At 47.0% G+C, this 20482-nt stretch overlaps 1 protein-coding gene across 1 annotated transcript; it reads right to left on the reverse strand.

Annotated features, from left to right (window-relative positions):
• Positions 1–1980: 1980 nt before the first annotated feature.
• ASPHD2 (aspartate beta-hydroxylase domain containing 2) lies at positions 1981–19254 on the reverse strand. Its single transcript, XM_072600096.1, has 4 exons — positions 19034–19254; positions 11782–12908; positions 4737–4850; positions 1981–3852 (listed from the first exon to the last, which is right to left on the reverse strand). The coding sequence occupies exons 2-4, from the start codon at positions 12665–12667 to the stop codon at positions 3743–3745; spliced, it is 1110 nt and encodes a 369-aa protein (XP_072456197.1). The 5' UTR covers positions 12668–12908; positions 19034–19254; the 3' UTR covers positions 1981–3742.
• Between the last annotated feature and the right edge of the window lie 1228 nt (positions 19255–20482).

Consider the following 20482-nt stretch of genomic DNA (forward strand, 5'->3'; position numbering starts at 1 on the left):
AGGTTTCCAGCCTCCGCTTGGGGACCTCAGTGGCGTGGGGAACTCCCTCCCTGGACAGATTGTGCCACTTTGGGACATTTTGATTATTAGGAGGCATTTCCTCATATCCATCCTGAATCTGTCCCTTTGACCTCTCCACTCCCTGCCCCTGGTTCTGACTTACACTGTGACAGCAGTGTAAGTCATCCACCTCACAGCATAGCCAGGCGCTGGTTCAAAAAATAATCTGGGAGTCAGTTAAGGGTAGAGCAGAGAGTCCTGATTTATGGTGCCTTGTAGTTCCCAAGACTAGGATTTCAGGTCACAGCAGGTCATTCTGTCAAATCTTTGCACATGAGAAGCTCCTGGGAGAACTGAAAAACCCCTTTCTGTCTTTGACAGAACTTCTGATCAGCCTATCCTAGGGGACTAAAGCCTGAGTCTATCAGAAATCAAAGGAATGTTGCCTTGCAGTGGCCTGCCTCCGAGGTTAGATGTATGTCAAGATCTTGGGGCGGATCTTCAGATGAGAGGAGAGGCCCCAGCCATAGGGAGCAGTGAGGGGTCCGAGAGTGAGAAAGGCAATGACTTATGGGGTTTGGGGCATGAGGCTCAGCTCCCATCAATGATCTGCCACCCAGCCAACCTTGCTGGGGATCATGCTCTGAATGATACCCCAAAAAGGCAGACTGTGCCAGCCATGGGCCCAGCTGCACATCAGTGACTAGGATGTGGACATGAGCTAATGCGTTCCAGGACAATGGTTTTAAGATGTGAGGATTATCCAAGTATCTAGAGAAGTAAACTGGCAAGGGGGTGGGTAATAAGAGATTAGGATCAGTGATCTGGGTGTACTTATTAATGGAGCATAAAGTGAATAATCCTTTTGTCTGATGCCTTCTGCCAGCGATTCACCAATCTGCTCGAGTGTTCTATTACCATCTGTCATAGAAGGGAATTTATAGCCATAGCTTGTCCTGCTCCCAGTTGTACATCCACCAGGGAGCAAGTGTTCATGGAGAAGGTCACCTCTCTGGAGAGAGTGCTTCCATGGGAGTCCATTATATTCTCAGGAGATGAGCCTGGCCCCAAACTTGGGTGATTATGTGAGCAGGGGTTTCTGGCCTAGACTTAAAACTGCCCATGGATTCCAAAGCTTCAGCCTCTAGTCCTGCTTCTGCCATTGAGGACTCACTGTTGCACCCTTGGCCGTGCACCTTGGCTAGTCCGGACTTGCTCCAGGGTCCCTTTGGGCCCTGACCCTGGTGTGAGGTTAGAGGCCACGGTGCCAGGAGCAACTTGATCTAGGCTAGGCTGTTCGGTTTGCTTCCTTCTTAGCACTTTGCACATTTCTAGCAGCAACACAAAAATGACTTTAGCAATTGCCTTGTTGGTATCACACACCTTCAAATGGTGAGAAACCTCACAGCCCCGAGGCTGGAGCTCTTATTCCTTTTCTGTATGCTGATGGTAAATTAATTCACACTAAATCTAAATTGCCGGTGAAGTGTCTGCTCTTCTGCAGACCCATTACTATTTTCTTTCTCTAAGAAGAAGTGTCTGCTCTTCTGCAGACCCATTACTATTTTCTTTCTCTAAGAATAAAAAGCCAAGAGTAAAAACTCCATATATTGATGATGCTTGATACTTCGCCTCTCCTGGCCCCCCCCTACGTGGGGCAGTGAGTTCGAGGAGGCAGAAGGCTAACTACCTCCCCCACTGAAGCCCACTACCTCTGTCTGAGCTTGGCTTCATCTGGAAGCTTGTTTCCATCACCGCTGCTAGATGAGCCTCTCTGTGTAATTAATTTAGATTATAGCCATCGTTAGGGGTTCTGAAATGATTCATCGTCCGATGGACTTTTCCCTGCCTCTCTTTTAAAATCAAATTTTGCCTCTGTTCAAAAATAGCAGTTTTAGTGGCTTACCTTTCATGTTCTCCAAGTCCAAGGCCTGCATGATTAAGCCAAAAATCCCTTCCAAGAAAACCACTTTATTCTGGTTTTCAGCAAAGTCCTTTATTAATCTCCTGTTTCACATCCACTCCACGTGACTAGGTAACCAGGTACCTATAAATACTGTTGGCCTTGTCCACTCATCTCAGAGTAGTCAGTATGTGTAGAAATCATGCACCTCTGTTCTTAGGTGTAAAAATATTTAAGGTGTATTTGAAATTTCTGCCTTTTCCCATCATCTAATAATTGAAAAAAAGCATAGAAATTTTTCTTCAATTCAAACACCTTCTTTGCACATGGCTAGTGATTAATGCAAGGGTCTTTAAGAGTCTGTTCCCTGTTCTTTGTGTGTTCTTCCCAACAGCTTCCTGCTCACAATGTTCTCACTGGTATCTGGACCCTGGCATATTTTTTCTAGTGGATAATGTGCCTTGCTGTTCTGTACTGGACCTTAGCTCCTTCCCTGTCTATTCCGACTAGGACACACTCTTTAATAAAGGCATTTAGTGTGGCTGGTGACCAAAGCTTCCCTCAAAAGGCCAACAGGAGACTGTTTCCTCATCACTGAGCTACCAAATGAAATAACTCTGTCCTGCCATAGCAGCCTCCAGTCCTTTCTGGATGCAGGAATGGACATCCTTCAGAGAAGGCTGGGGCTTCTGAGAGGAGGCCAGGAGTGCTTTGGAGGTTAATCTACACCATGTCCAAATCAGTTAGCAATGACGTATCTGAGCAGCCTGGCCTGGGTCTGGGCTGTTCACAGAGGCCACGCCACATCCAGAGAGCAAACATTTATGCAACAGATAAGGAAGGAGAAGCATAGGCAACCAAACCCCAAAGCAGAACAGAGACTTCAGTCAAATGTCAGATTCCAGTTTTGCTGCAGAAGGACTTTCTTAGAATTTTAGTGACCAAGTGATTCCTTTTCCTCATAGAGCCTTTCAACTAACCTTTTATCTAACTTTATCAAGAGTTGGCTGAAAAAAACTCACTCTGGAAATGCTTTGTGCCCGATTTGGCAGTGGGGCTTCTGTAGGCAGTGAGGTAAGAGAATCACGCCCTCTGGGCCTGGGCCTTGGGAAACTAGGAGTGGACCCAAGGGGACCAGCTTTAGCTCTGTAGGAAAGGGATGTTTAAAAAGTCTCCAGGTCCACCAGTCTAAATGTCCTTTGCCATCACCAGCCAAACAGTGGTTTAGGAGTGGTGCACAGGAGTGCTGTTTGCTCAGGTCCTAAAGCTGCCTAGGCACTGTGTCCAGCAGCCCCTGAACCCGGGGAATGAAGTCAGAATGGGGCTGGGGCTAGTCCCCAGGCAGGCAGAGGGTCCACTGTGGTCATGATCAGAACAGCAGCAGGTACTGAGCTGAGCTTGGCAGCCCTTCAGTTTTGTTTCTCGTCCCTTTTTTGTTTTTGTTTTTTAAGATGACCACAAGAATTTTCACATGATGACATTCAACAAACAACCTTGTGGTTACTCTGAATCTTAACACTGCTAAACACAGGAGCAACATAACACAACAGGGGGACTGCACCTGGAGCCATGGAATGAAAATAATGCATGGTTGTGTCCAAAAGAATCCCCTGAAGCAGATGACAGGAAAAAAACAAATCTAAGAAAATACAAGCTGGAAACTCCCATCTACAATAACCAAGGAGAGAAATCCAACATGGCATTGATCCCAAAGGAAAGCTTCCTACTGAGGCAGGTTTGTGTCTGTGGTAATGCCACCTCAGCCAGGGGCACACTGGGCCACAGCCCTTCCCAGGCCAGGCCTCTGTCCTTCCGACCCATGCCAGCATAGACATGGACTCATCGTCCTGGAGCAAAGATAAAATCGAGGGCCTGGCGTTCAGCTGCTGCCACATTCGGGTGCCACAAGTCGACCATGAAAACCACTCGTGGTCCCTCTTCTGCTGAACCTGAGGAGAAAATAGGATGTAAGAGAACATGGACCATCGCAGATATCAGTGGTCAAATCACGTTCCTCCACCCATGTTGTGCTGTTCCTTGGCTTGCCTCTGGGCAGAAGATGTGTTAGTCTTGTTTCTCAACACTGCTTAAAGGGCTTCCATTGTAGACACTAACTCGTTAAGTTTCCCTGTCAAGACATACGGCCAATAAAGTCAGCACATGGAAGGCCTTCAAAGACAGGCCTGTTTATAGACCAGGAGATAGATGGATGGATGGATGGATGGATGGATGGATGGATGGATGGATGGATGGATGACAGCTAGTGTGGTTTTGTCCTTTTTCTCGAAGAGGGTCAGGACATCAGGAAGATGATCCAAGTGAATTGGATTTGAGTGAGGCAGGGCTGTGCCGTCACCAGCCTCACTTTCTCTTCCAGAGCTGTCTGGGTCCAGTGACCAGATAGCAATCAGGAGGCCTAGGAATGGCCCCTACTACATACTCACTTATATACGTATGTGTATATACATATATACACGCACACCCGTATATTTATGTGAGTCTGTTTACAAGTATGACTGAAAACAAATCACATCTAAGCCCGTCAGTCAAATTTGCAGAACACCATCCCCAAGAAGAAAATGCTCTTGAATCATTTCCAGTTTCCCAAAGTAACCTGAACCCATGGTGGGAAGTATGGAGCCCTAGAAAGTATAGCGTGGAGCCAGGAAGGATTTTACTTCTGAGACTTTTAGAGCTGGAACACGGGGAAGGTAAAACTAAATCCATTGCTTCTAAACCCCAGTCATGTGGTACCCAGTTTTCCTGATCTGTTACACTCCTTGTGGGGCTGATCTCTAGGGGGTCAGAGTTTGGTGGCAGGGAAGACACTTGCCTTCATGGAATGCAGTATGCAGAAATGAGTCGTCAAACAGGAGGCACCGGCCTTCTGCCCAGCACTGGGGCTCTCCTCCCACCACCAGCTCACAGCCACTGGGAGTCTTCAGACCTTTGAGTTCAAAACGGAAGAGACAACAAGGGTGGGCATGACTTGGGAACAACCGAGAGGTCAGAGGGTACTCTGCTTCAACAAAGAAAGTTTAAAAACCACAACCAAACAAAGGGTGGGGATGAAAATGGCAGATCCCAGAAGGCAACACCTGCTGTGACAAAAACTCATTCATCCCCACTGAACTAGAAGCTCACGGAGGGCAGACAGTGGGTTGTGTTTGGCCCTGTACCTCCCAGCCCCAAGGTGCTCAGTATCGTTAAACCAAGTCTCTCCAATGGGCAATTCTGTTTGTTGTCTCAACCGGAAGAGTTTCCTTTGTCACCCACTACAGAGACCTTGAAGGAAAACCTAAAACTGTGGCCTTTCATAGGAGCGACAAATCAGGATGGCTGAAGGTCTGGGAGATACATAAAAGACAAGCAGATTAATCATTCAAATCTATAGGAATCAAACACAAGTGATGATGAACAAGACCAGGATGCCTACTAAAACACCAGGAGGGAGATGATGAAATTAGGTCGTGGAATTTCCCTTTTTCTAGTATTTCTCATCTGAATTTGAAGGAATCCTAGTAGCTTTGTAACTCAGATGAAAGGGACTTTAGAATTGCTATGACTCTGTAATCAGGAGGACCTGTGTTCAAATCTGGCCTCAGATACTTACTAGCTGTGTTACCCTGGGCAAGTCACTTCACCCTGTTTGCCTCAGTTTCCTCCTCTGTAAAATGAGCTAGAGAAGGAAATGGCAAACCATTCTAGTATCTTTGCCAAGAAAACCAAATGGAGTCACAAAGAAATGACTAATCGATGGGGGAAAATAAAAGCTCTAGAATGTTTGCTAGAAAGGAAATCTGAGGTTGTATGATCCAGTATTTCTCCACTCAAACTATACTACAGACAAGGATAGTACTCAGTTTCCCTTCCTTAGGCTACTCTAGCCTTCACAGCCTCAGCTTGTTGGTTTTCTGTGGAGGCAGCGACCTGGTGAAAAGAAAGTTGGGGGGATGGTAAGGCCAGGATTCATGGTGAGGACAGTTTTTAAGTTAAGTTATTATGATTTTTGGTAATAAAGATTTTGCAAACTGCCTTGAGCTGGTATCTGGTAAACATTGATGGAGTCCAACCCCTTGCCTCTTTGTCATTTATAAATGAAACCTTTTCGGTTCAGCCTTTTAATATCTTTAATTATAAGTGAACAGGCTAGCCCTTTCCGGAAGGGTTTACCCGGAAGGAAACCTTTCTTTGAATACTCACCAGATCACACAGAAGGGAGCCACAGACATGGATCTGGCACAACTCAGCTCTATTTCTGGCCTCACTGACTCACGATGGCAACTATGACTGACTAAATTGTTTCAATTCCTTTCAATGATTTCATTTCCCCAATAATGATAAGAGCCCCCATTTATATGGCACGTCGTACCATACAAACTGCCGTACTCAGAACAGCTCGGTGAGGAAGGCATCACAGGCATTGCTCCCTCGGAAGCAAAGGAGCTTCTCTGCCATCACACAGCCAGTAGATTATAGAGCCAAGATGAGGGCTCAGGTCTTTCCAGCTCCAAGCCCAGGACTCTACTGGAGCCCAGATAACGCTTCCTTGCTTTCAGCCTCATTTTGCTGACAGCAAACACTGGCACAAAAATGGATGGAACCCAGCAAGTTCATACATAGTAATTACTCCAATTAAGGCTACTCTTATTTGGGAAGATAGTGCATTTCATCGAATGAGCAGATACCGCCCACTGATGATGACAGCAGGACTGAAGCTCCCTGCCCAATGGATGCCCCCACAGGAGAAGAGATAAGCCACATGGGGAAAGGGCAAGTTCAGTGGGTGTGGAAGCAAGAAACATGATGTGGGTGATACTGGACCAGTCTCTATCCTTTTTGAGCCTCCAGTTTCCTCCTAATCAGAGCACAGGGTTGGGCTTAGTGATCTTGAAGGTTCTTCCATTCTATGGTTCTAAGACAACCCAGCCCACTACTTCCTGACCAAACAGAAGGGGACTCCTCAGGGCCCATGGACAACCATCAGTTCTAGCAGTCTGTTAGGCCTGATACACTGGATGGAGTTCCAGGAATATGGCGGGATCGGGTGGGATAGTCTTTTATACAGTAATTGTCCTGCCTTCCCACTGGAGTGGAAAGGAAGGATGCTCCCCCTTCTCATGGCCTCTAAATGAGTCATCACCACTCACCACATTAGAGCAGAAAAACATTCCTGGCTTTGTATCTCCATCTTGATATTTCTTTTCTATGCTTGCTTTCTTAGCTGTGTACCACTTCTTTCTGTTGCCAACGAGATTAGCTTAGCTGGCAGAAATGATCCTTGCCCCATATCTCACTCTATGATTGGGTAACGTCCATGTGCTAGCAGTAGGTGTTTTGGAAGCTGGGGAGCAACTCCTGGCTGCCAAAGACAGTTTTTTCTCAGGGTCTTTGTGGTTTAGGACTGTGCTGTTTTGTCTGAAATACTCTTTCAAAAGAACAGGTTTTCTCCACCAACAGTGGATGAGAATGCAGTCAAGAGGGAAAGAGGAAGCTATGTGTGTACTAGCTGTTGGTCTTTCATTGGTCTGGGAAAGTACAGGTCTTTCTCAGGACTCAGGGTGGGCTATTCTGATAAGATCATACAAAGAGAAAAATAAGTTTTAATTGTGTTTAACTTAAGCTTGCTGAACAAAATTGTGTATTATGTATTGTTAGCTGAAGCCAGCTCATATTGTTCTCTGGCCTTTGCTAAGGCTTAGCCATTCTGACATCTGGCTCTTTGGGCTCAAAGGCTGTTTGGAAGGACCTGACTCACTTTGGAGATTTGCAGCAATGCAGTTGGCACATCTAGGGGAGTGTCTCAGTCAGGAATGCTAGGTAATATATGGGGCATAAGCCTGTGATCTCATCCATTATCATCTCTTCTGGAGTCTGGGATGGGAAGAGTCCACACTCAGTGAGAAAAGACAGGTAAAGCCTTGGCTTTGGGCGGAACCCTTTAAGGGAGCCACAAGTCCCTCAGCCCTGCTGTCAAGGTCCTGCCCCTTTTTTAATACTAGGTGGCTTACATGTGATAGGGTGTGGCAAAGGTGCAGAGGAAGCAGGTGCCTTTGTGGCTCATTCTGTGAGTTTTTGAGCTGAAGTCTGTCCCTAGAGACTCCTGTCAAGAGCAAGCATGCTCTCTAGGATTCAACACACTTGGTTTCTGAGACAGCCTAAAGCAAGAAATAGAAAATTAATCCAAGGAATGAATTCCTGAAGAAAGCTCAAGCTCAGCTGGCTACAGAGGAGACTGGATTTGTGGAAAGACCACTGAATTTGGAATCAGTGGTCTTAGATCCAACCTTGCCTTTACTGTCTACTACCTGTAGGATCCTGGGAAAGTCACAGAACTTCTCAGAGATCCTTCTTTCCTCAGCTACAAAATGAGAGTCTTGGGCTAACTGACCCCTGAGGTCTCTTCTGGCTTTAAAACCTTTTGAAAATAGCAGCAAGTCCCTGTTACAAGGCAGAAACGCAGTGGCTGATCTGTAGGGGACTTGAAATGGGCCTAATGCCTAATTTAGTTTTCTAGCAGCAACTCTGAAAAAGATGACTGAGAAGAGATTGTTTAATGGGCCATAATGAGTTAATATGTGCTTGTGTGTTTTACACACACACACACACACACGTACCTACACACACCTACCCCCCCACACCTACACACACACACACACACACACACACACACACACACACACACACACACACACACACACACACTTCAGAGATCAGTTACTTTACATCTGTGTGTAGACTTCCCTGCAGTCCTTCTGCACCTTAATGGTCTTCAAGAGTTACTTTAATTGAGAAGAATCCTCACGTTGTGGTTAACCTCGTAATAAGCCTCTTCTTGCTTATTTAGGCTGTTCTGATGACAAGACAGTCGCCACAGAACTGCTACTTAGAAGCTTTATGGCAGAGTAGGACCCACCAGGCACTGGGCCCTACTACTGGAATAACTCTTCCAGAGAGTAGACTAACCTCCATGTCACAGGCATCCATAGAGCACTTTAACTGAGGACATACACAGCACACACACACACACACACACACACACACCCACACACACACCCACCCACCCACACACACACACACACACACACACACACACACACACACACACACACACCTTTTACCTTCTATTGAGTATCTCTGCCTCAGGCTTCTCCTAACTCCAGTCCATTTTCCCAGGGCCACCAGACAGACTTTCCTCGACTACTGCTTCCATCTTAACTCTGGCATTCAAAGCCCTCTGCCATAAAGTGCCAACCTACTGACCTGGCCTTAACTCATTATTCCCTTTTATATAGTTTATGTTTCAGCCAAACTGAACTGCTCTCTCCCCACCTTTCTCATCCTGCCCAGTCTCATGTCTGTGCTTTTGCATCCCTCCTACCTGGAAGGTACTCTGACTCTTGAAATTGGCCTTTCCTTCATGGCCTCACTCAGGTGCCACATTCCTTCTAGAGCCTTCCCTGGCTCCCTGTGCCCTGCCCCCCAGCCCCTTGCAGATGATCCTTCTTTCCTCAGGTCCAACACTCAGCCTCTATCTTTGCCTTTAATACGCTTGTATCAAAGTGATTTGTATTCTTGTCCTAACCCAAATGAAACAGGAAGGCTTTTCTGTTTCCTCAGTACTGTGCAAACCCAGGACCTTGTACATAGATGTTTAATGTTTACTGAACTTAATTGAATCATATCACATCGCTCTTCAAAAATAATGTTTTCCCATTGACTGTGGTCCAAAGTCCTTAGCCTGGTATTCAAGGCCCCTCACAAGTCTTTGCTAATCTTATCTCATACTTCTGTCCCACTCAGTGCCTCTACCTTGCCCTCAGTGGACCTTCAGCATTCCCACCTCATGCCTTTCTCTCCTACCTGGAAACAACTTCTTGCCCCCTCCCCCCACTTTCTACTGCTCTGTATCCTCCTGAATTTTCAGGCTCTAACCCAAGGCTTGCTTTTTATCCATGAAGCCATCCCTGACCAGTCCAGCCTTCACATAATACTTATGATCTGTACCACTCACTCACACAGAACAGCATAGACTACCTTTTAAAATTCCATAAGGTTTCACTTTCTATGAGGCTCATCCCCTCATCTCCCCATAAGCTTTCTGAGGCCACAGATCTGTTCACATCTTCCCTGGCTTCCTCCCCTTCTTCCTCTGCCCAAGATGGTACCCTGCATTAACTTGGAAGCCATGTAATAGATACTCAGTATTTGACTGATGTGGGGCAGCCAGGTGGCGTCATAGTGGATAGAGCACCAGTTAGGAGTCCCAAAAACTTATCTTCCTGAGTTCAAATCTAGCCTCAGACACTCACTAGCTGTGTGACCCCAGGCAAGTCACTTCACCCTGTTAGCCTTAGTTTCCTCATCTATAAAATGAGATGGAGAAGGAAATGGCCAACCACTCCAGTATCTCTGCCAAGAAAACCTCAAATGGGATCATGAAGAATCAGACACAACTGAAAAACAATTTACTAACAACGATAAATTTGTATCTTCTCTTGGGTCTCCCATAAGTTTAAGAAGTTAATTTTCAACATTTCCTCTGAGCTGTTCCTTTTTCCTCGCTTTCCTAAAGCTGATAGAGTAGAAGCTGTTGACTCCTGATAGAAGCTTCCCCTTGCTGAGGCTTCCTTAGTATGTGCCCCTTTCCAGGAATGTTAAGAAGCCACATTGTCAAGAGACAGTAAACTCCTTCTCACCCAGCTGGTTGAGGAATGGGGTGTTCTGATTAATGACTATTTCTGGTTATTCTCAGTTTATCACACTTTGAATAGCAATTTTCAGAGAATAAGAATGAGATATGCTTTACCCTTAGTCTTCCCCATTAAAATGTAAGCTCCTTGAAGGCAGGACTCTCTTTTACCTCTTTTTGTATCCTCAGCCCCTTAGCACAGTGTCTCGCTTCCAACAGGTACTTAATCAATGTTTACTGATGAAGCCATAGTCCTGATTCAGTACATCAGTGAGCAGTGATTTCATCTGTATGTGCATGCACCCCTCTCATGGATGCAGATGATGCTCTTCCCATGCCTTAAAGCAGGAGTGGGGAACCAGTGGCCTTGAGGCCATATCTCGAGGTCCTCAAGTAGGGCCCTTTGACTGAATCCAAACTTCATAGAACAAATCCCCTTAATAAAAAATTTGTTGTGAAAAACTTGGACTCAGTTATAAGGCTGTACCCAAGGACCTAGCAGGCTGCAGGTTCCCCATACCTGCCTTAGAATCTCCAAGAATGGCTGTGGCCCCAAAGACCCGATAGTCCATTAGTTTTTCCCACCTTAGCTGGGCTGATTCTTGGACAACATACAGACAGTACTTCACCAGGACCCTAAGCTATGCTGCTCATAACTGGATCTTTCCTTAATGAGTGAGAATGGCTTTTCAGGGCCTCAGGGTTATGGCAAACACCAATTATCCATGTCCAGGATGGATTAGTGGATAGGTTTGGGTTCAAATCCTGCCTCGGGCATGAGCTGCATGGCTGGCCATGTTTGCTCACTTTGCTGAACTGCACTTTCCTCACCTACAAAATATGGCAATAGTGCCCTCACTTCCTAGAGTTGCTGAGGATTTAATTGGATAATTTCAAACACTCCTCATCGTAGCTGTTCATCCTACTAGTACGAGAGTAAGGTAGAGGCGTGGCTAAAAGGCCTCACGTCACACTGCATCTCAGGTGTATCCGCCAGAGATGATCTGACATTCCTGTTCTCGGCTTGCTTCCTTGTCATCTGCTCTTTCCCAGAGCAGCATGGGACAGAATGGGAATTAGAATAACTACATGTCTGTGACTTGAGCTCTCTAATTTGGATTTCTGATCAACATAAGTTGACTGTACTTACAAACGTGCGTCCCTCCTCTCCCAACAATTTACGTACCTAAGTGGCATCGAATGCGGATGTTGGTAGGTCCATAGTGCTCTGTGATAACCGTGCCAGGGCTCAGTACTGAGATACACGCATTCCCAAAGACATTGTTACCAATGCAGGTGCGAAGGCTTCCAAGCAAACGGTACGTCCGTGGGCATTTTCTGCAGTTCCTGGGAACACACACCCCCTGATTCACCAAATAAAAGGTGAACCACTCCCCGCTAGGGGTGCTGTTCATTTTCCATCCTTGGGGAAGGCTGCAGTTGGAGAAAGCTTTGTACAGAGTCTCAAATTCACACAGAATGGTCTGGAAGTTGCGTTCCAACAGTTCCACATCATGCTTCTGTGCATCTCGGGAGAAATAAGGAGTGGTGGGTAAGTCTGGTAAGAAGAAGACTTCTGGCTTCTGGATGGATGGCCGGCTATTCAGGTAGCGACCTTGCTCCCGGATGCCCTTGTGGATCCTGCCCATGCCAGACCAGGAATAACGTTTTGCATATTCTTGCAAATTGTGATAGAGTTTCTGGTTAAGTCCGTCATTGTGGGTACAACGAACACACTCAGGTGAGTGGCAGTACACATATCCGTTCTGCAGCCCATTGACCTCGGCACTCTGCATGAGAGAGTTCACAGTGACATAGGGCCGAGGTTGTTCCCGGCCTACGTGGTAACAGTACCAGACAAACAACACCAGCAGGCAGGCCACAGTTGTTAGCGCCGTGGTGTCACAGTCCCGCACAGACTGGATGCCAGTAGCAATACAGTCCCGGAGTCCATCCAAGGACCAGCTCCAATCCAGCAGCCAGGCCACAGACATTTTTGTGCAGTTGTTATTAGATGTATGTAGGATGCTCAAGCGATTTGTCCTCGGAGATCCCAAGGGCACCCACACCATGCAGGTCAGTACGGATGAGGAGGGGTGGTCTAGGATGGGGAAGGCATGACGGCAGCTGCTCCCTGGATGCTGGTATGGGCTTCATGAACAAACCCTGTTATTGGAGATCACATCTTCGTTTCTGGCAAAAGTCATTGCCAGGTGGGTGGGAAGGAATTGGTCTATGCCAGGCAAAGAGTTGGGTTCCAGGTCTTCTTAGGTGGGACAAGTCATTCTGAAATATCCCTGAAGCTGTCCCAATCTGGAAAAAATAAAGACCCAGAAGTAGGATAGATTCTCATGAATGTCTGAAAACATACACTCCTCAGTTAGATGAGGTATTGCTGGGAAGGACTAATTTCTATTTCATAAATGTTTAGTCTATATTAAGCACGGTGTGACAGAGTGTATTTGTTATGTGCTTTATATGACAGGCCTGGATTCCAAAGTTTCTCAGACCAAGAGCAGAGGGGGCTATTTAAAGGGAGCCCAGGTTTTGCTTTCTAAGATAAATTATAGGATCCCAGAGCTGGAAGGGACCCCAGAGGCCGTCTGCTCCAAACCAGAGAAAGAAACAGAACAAGACGAGCAAGGAGACTCACCTAAGTTTGGCCTGCCACCAAGGGGGAGAGTGGGGATTGGCTTAGTACTGGGAGGTTTGCAAGTCACTTTATCTACACTGCTACGTCTGAGCCTCACGAAAACCTGGTGACGCAGAAGGGTCACTATTATTCCCATTTTTATTTTACCCTCAGTGCTCTGTCTGACATAGACCATGATCATGTTTCTTTGGTATCTCTGAGAGAACAGCCAAGCCCTTGATTTGAAATACACACACACATATAGAAAGATGTATACACATACACAGATGTGTATATATACAGACATATATATACATGCATATCAATATGTATGCACACATTATGCACATATACACATGTGTATATACATACAGATATATACACATACGTGCGCACACATAACATACACATGCATATACAATATATACATGTATACACGTGTGTATGCATGTATGTATCCCAGCATTCCCTCACCTTCAGAGGCTGTGAAGGTGAGAAAAATATACAAGATGAAATATAAAGTCTCTATCAACCAGGACCGCAGACTTGTTCCTTGCCAGGGATTCTCTCCCTTTCACAATGCAAATTAAACCCTCCCCCTCCTTTCAGGGCTGCTGGCAGTAGTGTCTAGCATGCATGCACGCACGCACACACACGTACACACACATACACTCTCAATAAATGGTAAGTAGTCATCAGAAGACATTTCTATTGCCGAATAAGTCTATAAAGCTCTTGCTCTGTTCCCCAGGGCTCTTTTCCTGAACCCCAAGGGGCCTACCCTGTTGGCTAGATCCTAATGATGACATGTATATGTGAGTAACAAACTTGGAGACAAAACAAATCCTGTCAGAGGGAATGGATCCTTGGGCCCAGAAAGCTGCCTGTGTAAACAAGGGACTTCTGAAAACTGAAACTATCTGGGCAGGAACTTGGTTTATTTTAGAAGCAGAGCAAGGGGCTTTCCCTTGGAATGTAAGTTCCTTGAGGGTATGGACTATTTCATCTTTTGTGCCTATATAGTACAGGTCCTGGCACACAGTAGGTGCTTAATAAAGACTTGATTAGAGACTGGTTGAGACCACAAGCCAGCACTGAATGAATCCCCACTGATCTACCAATGGGTTAGCCTCCAAATGTGCATTTTTTTTTTAGCTTTACAGAAAACAAAGTGGAAAAAGTTCCTTGATCACATTCTGGTTTCTTCCATGTTTGGGATGGATAAACAAGGAGCTAAACACAAGGGCATCAGCAGTCAAAAATATTTATTAAGCACTTTCTAGGAGCTGTAAAATCAGGGAGGTTGGAAGAAAGCAGAAGCTCTCTTATGGCCCTGGACCAAAGATCTGGAGTTAGAGGGGCATTGGAGATTTTCCTGTCCAACCCTTTCATCTGACATATCTGATCTGGGAAATCTGAGTAGAGAAAATAGAGAAAAGTAAATATAGGAAATCTGAGTATCAAGTACAGAAAGAAAATACCTTCTTCCCCTAAAAACCAGTGGGCAGAGAGTTTTGTTCCAGGGAATCCTTCTACGCTTAAATAGGTTCTTTCTCAGGTTATTGAAAAGGAAAGGGGGAGGGGAGGCATGCTATATAATTATTGGGGGCAAACAAAGGTTTTTGTGGGCTTCTACTATTGTCCCCATAACTCTCCTTACCCCAGTCCTCCCCCCACTTCTCAGGTGCTGTTTGTTTCTCCTTTAGGGCAAGGAAGACAAATAATGGTGAGGCCTTCAAATTTATGAATTCCTTTCCTGGAACTAAGGATTCCTGGAAACTGTGTGTGGCCTACCTGAATGGTAAAAGGACACATTTATCAAGGAGGGATCATTTGGCTGAACCATAATGACCTGCTTCAATTTGGATTTTCAGTCTCTTTTGTGGGGAAAGGGAAGTAACCATCTAAAAGACTATTATTTTTGGAAAAAAAAATTATTTAACAGGTAAACATCTATGAAGTAGAAGTCCAGGTTAGGATCTCTAATCATAAATATTTCCCAGCTAGGTGGTGCAGTGAGTTCAAATTTGACTACCCTGCACAAGTCACTTTACCCTGTTTGCCTCAGTTTCCTCATCTGTCAAATGAACTGGAGAAGGAAATGACAATTCACTCCAGTATCTTTACCAAGAGAACCCCAAAATGCGGTCATGGAGAGTCAGGCACAACTGAACAAATCACAAATGTTTCAGTCAAACATGATACAGAAACACATCATCATAGAGGTTGATCTGATTTCCACACATTAACAGGAGAACAGAGGGGTTGCATCTACAAAAGTGGTCCATTTCTCCCCCCAAGAAGCAGTATCTTAGATATACAGAGAAAGGCTGAAATGGTAAATAAATGACTGGAGGGAACAAAAGGCCAAGATCTCCAATTCTCTGCCCATAAGATCATGAACGGTAAGAGTGAAATGAGGACTTTCTGTAGCTGTCAGTTGTTCTGGGTGACTGGCCAACTTATGCTGTCAATAGTTGACCTTCCCATAGCACTCTCAGTACATAAATTATCTCATCTGGTCATTACTCGCTACATAATAGTGAGGAGAGCTGCTATTATTCTCATCATGTAAAGGAGGAAACTGAGGCTCAGAATGTCAACAGATTTGCCTGAGAACACGGTGTCGATGTCTAGGCAAGAACTGAGCATGATTCTCAAGTCCTGGAGTTGGTCACACTAAGCCTGGGGTTCTTGCCACCATGCCCTGCTGCTTCTTAATTCACTGTGCCCACAAGTAATAGCTAGGGCCATTGGGCAGAAGAAGCAACCATACAAGTGACTTTGAGAGTGGAAAGTAGGTAAGTAAGTATCAGAATCCAACCTTCCTTTGGAAGGAAACAAGCGTGGATTAAGCAGCTATCTGCTCTGTGCCAGTCATGATGCTATGCATTTTTACGAATATGTATTTCATTATCTAGACTGGTCTCCTCATGGGACTGATGAGGAAACTGAGGCCTGAAAGTTTGCCACTTTCCTGGGAGCATATCCCATCAGTGACAGTGCCAGAGCTAGAAGCCAAGCATCTTGACTGTAATTCTGGCGCTCTTTCCACTGTCTCACAGATGTGAATCGGTCGAGTGCTTACAACATGCCAGAGTTTTATTAAATCTGAGAACAAAATTAATCAACAAGCAAAAAAAATCCACCCAAAACAAAAAACAAATATGTATTTCATTTGATCCTTACAACAGTCCTGGGAGGTAAGCACTATTACTGTACCCATTTTATAGATGGAGAAACTGAGGGTTGGGAAGGTTATGATTTTCCCAAGACCACATAGCTACAGGAGTCCTAGAGCCTAGATTTAAAGTGGATTTGATAATTTGTCCAAGGTCACACGGCTTGACCCACACTCAAACCCAAGCCTTCCTGACAGTGCCAAACCATGATCAAGTCTCGGCCTGGTCTGTCTAGTCTAGACTGGGGGAAAAAAAGTCCAACATCATTGGCCCAGGCCTGCAGAGAGGCTGCAGTTTGACCCAATCTCGTGGCTGCCTCTCCTGGAGCCTTTGGAGAATCTCTGTGTCTCTCTGAGGGCTACAGTGTTTTGGGCATGACAACAACATCACCTCACATTCACACAGCATTTCACGGTTTACAAAGCACTTGGTTCTTGGCAACCTGTGAGGCAGAGTGACAAGATCATTAACCTGCTTTGACAGACAAAGAAAAAGAGGTTCAGAAAAGTTAAGGGACTTGACCACAGTGTCCCAGCTGGCAAGGGACAGGGCTGGGTTTCTGATGTCAAATCACTGCATCTCTGTGCTTAATAAAGGCTTGTAGTGTGGATAAATGCTTGGTTACCATTGAGGCTAACTGGCACCTTGTGGCCGAGACAAGCCTACTAACCAGGGTGGCAGTCCTGGACCCTTTCAACCTTTGTTCACTCTGTCTGTAGCCATCACCCCCTCCCTTCCAATACACACTTGGATAGCTTTCAGTGAAATGGGTGGTCTTCCCCTAAAACCAGCAAGCTTTACTCCAGAAGCATGGATGAGGTGCCTCCTATGGGTCAGGCCTTGGGGATATATACCTACTCTTTGAGCACCTACTATGCGCAGAGCCTGGCACTAAAATAACTGGAAAGATTTGGCACTTGGAGAGGATGCGATGTAGTAGATATACTGTGTCTACCAGAAACTCCTACATGACCCATCTGGGGAGAAACTGTAGAATCTGGAGGAAGATCATCCAGTCATGGAAGCACAGAATTTCAGGACTGGAAGGAGTCTCAGTAGCCTTCCAGTCTAACTCACATCTGAACAGAAATCTCTATAACATACCAGATGTGGCCAACTAGCCTCTGCCTGAAGCTAGCCAATGAAGGAGCACTCCCTATCTCCTGAGGCAGCCTATTACACTTTGGGATAACTCCAGTGGTAAGGAAGTTGGACCTTCCATCAAGCCTAAAACTGTCTCCTGGAACTTCCAATCACTGCTCGAGGTTCCGGCTTCTGGGACCAAACCAAACAAATGGAAGCTCATCTGCATCACAGCCCTAAGGCTTCTACAGGCAAGGCATCCCCAGTTCCTTCCAATGATTCTGCAAGGGTTTGGATCCAAGGCCATTGGCCATGCTGGTTGCCTTCCTTTGGACACTGGGGAGCTTTTCAATGCCCTTCCTAAAAAGTGATGCCCAGAATGGAGCACACTATTCCTGATGTTTCCAGACCAGAACAGAATAGAGTGAGACTATGACATACAGATGAAGGCTGCATTGGCTTGTTTTTGGCTACCACATCACACCACTGACTCAAGTTAAGTTTGCAGAGCTGTCGAATCTCCAGGTTTCTTTCTTTCTCTTTGTTTCTTTCTTTTAATACAAGCTGTCACCTAACCTTGCCTACATCCCCCTTCTTGTACTTGCGACATCCATTCTTTGGACCCAAGTGAAACATGAACATCTGTCTTCACAAAATTTCACTGTATTAGATTCAGCCCAATGTGGTCTGTCATGCTCTAAGCCATTTTCCCATTTTTATTGATGGGAAAAAGGCCCAGAGAGGGTGAGTGACTTGCCTCAGGTCACAGAGATAGTAAGAGGAGTCAAGATCTGACACCAAGCCTTCTGACTCCCTTCTGAAGTCTCCCCCTGCTTTACTTCTCCCATCCAAAGACCCCCAAATCTAGGTGCTGTTCCGAGGCTCGAGGACGTGGGGGCTTTAAGCGCAGGTCTAATTTCTCATCTCGTGATAAAGCCTACCATTTGAGAGCTCTAACCAAAAGGGGCAGCCTAGGCGGGGGCGGTCAGGGCTGGGGCAGGACAGAAGAGGCCCTTCCAGAGGAAAGCGACTTTCCCCTCCCCCATTCCTAGCATTTGGAGGCAGAGAGAGGGAGAGATAGAGAAAAGAGAGTAGGTGGGAGGGGAGGAGGCGGGAAAGGGGGGAGATAGGGAAGGGGGTGAAATGAAACCAAGAAAGAGCGGAAGGGGGAAAGGAGGAGAGAGGGAAAGGGAGAAGTGAGAAGGGGCAGGGGAGGAAGAGGGAATGAGGAGTCAAGGGAGTGGGGAGAAAGGAGAGAGGAGGGGCAGTTGGGAGGGGGAGGCAGAAGATGGGGAGGGGGAGGAAGGAGGATGATGGGAAAGGGGAGGGAGATGGGGAGAAGGGATAGTGATGGGGAGGAAGGATAGTGAGGGATGGGGAGAAGGACTGTGGGGAGAGGAGCGGAGGGCGGGGGGGCCGCTGACCCCTCGGGCCGGGCTGGGGGGGTCCTCTTCCTCCTCCCCCTCCTCTCCTCTCCCTCCTCCCCCTCCTCTCCTCCTCCTCCCCCAGCTCCATCCCCCAGGCGCTCCTCTCTCCCTTACCTGGCTCCGGCCGCGCCCCGGGCCGGGGGCTGCCTCCGCCCTCGGCCCGCCCAGCCTGGGGGAGGGGGGTGACTGGCCGCCCCCTCCTCCTCCTCTTCCTCCGCCTCCTCCTCCTCCTCCTCCTCCTGCCCCCTCCGCCGCTACACTGGGATGCCTCCGCTGCTGCCGCTGCCGCCGCCTCCCCGGCCCCGACCCCGCTGCTGCCGCTGCGCTGGCTCCGCGGAGCCGGGCGGGGGAGGGACCACAACTCCCACAATGCGCCGCGCCGGCCCCGGACAGCGATTGGAGAGGCGGTGACGGAGGGCGGGGCCGAGGAAGGAGGTGAGGGGAGGGGGCGCTCACTGCGAGGCGCGGGGGCGCGCAGGGGCACGTGGGGCTGCACTTCGGTCCGCGGGCTCGAGGACGTGGGCGGGGGTCACCTCGGTCTCGCCCTTGATCGCAGATCCAGGACCATCTTGCAAGCAGACCCCCAGCTTGGATACCTCCAAGCATGGGAAGCTCATGACCTCCCACTTAGGGAAGAAGAAGGAGCGGAGGACCTTTTCCCAGACCTTGGCAGCGCCTGCCCATTGCCCTGGGGCCGAAAGAACAGGCCCAACCTCCTTCTTCCATGCCCCCCAGGCTTACCGCTTGGGCCTTATCACAACCCTGCCAACCAGGTGCTATTACCCCCATTTTACAGTGGAGGAAACTGAGGCAGACAGAGGCGAAGTAATTTGCCTAGAGTCACCCAGCTAGTAAGTGTCTGAGCGAAGATTTGAACCCTGGACTTCCTGATTCCAGATCCATCAACATTATAAAGAAAAAAAATCCAAAAAAATATTTGAAAGGCTTTGGAACTCTATTCCAGAGGACAGAGGAAAACACGCTACCCATCCCCTAACAGAAGGGTGATGGACTCTGTACCCCTTAGCTGCCTCCCTGTTCGTTCCTGCAGTAGGGACCCCTTGGACCACAGGACTCCGATACAGTCCTTCCAGTTTTCTTGGCAAAGATGCTGGGGTGGTTTGCCATTTCCTTCTCCAGCTGCCTCCCCATAGGATCCTAAATAGGAGACCTGACATCCAGTCCTATACATAAATGGGGGAGTGAGATCTAGCAAGCAAGGGTGAATTAAGTAGGATGGACCTCTCAGTCAGCCTCTTGTCCTAACCTTTTGTTAGATGAATCATAGACCATGGACTTGGAGCATGGGAGCTTGATGAGACCTCAGAGATTACTGAGTCCATCCTTTAATTGAGCAAAAGGAGAAAAGACTCAGGGGTAGGAATGTGGAGAAGCATCACTGTCCTCATGAATTTGAAGGGCTGCCTTTTGGGAGAGGAAGTATGCTTGCTTGACTTGGGAGTGATGGGTGAAGTCACAAAGAGGCAGATTTAGGTTGGACCATCAGAAGCTTTCTTGAAATGAAAACTGTCCAGAAGCGGAATGAGTTGAGTGAGAAGATAT

The sequence above is a fragment of the Notamacropus eugenii genome, chromosome 4, assembly GCF_028372415.1.
Source record: "Notamacropus eugenii isolate mMacEug1 chromosome 4, mMacEug1.pri_v2, whole genome shotgun sequence".
Lineage (NCBI taxonomy): Eukaryota > Metazoa > Chordata > Mammalia > Diprotodontia > Macropodidae > Notamacropus > Notamacropus eugenii.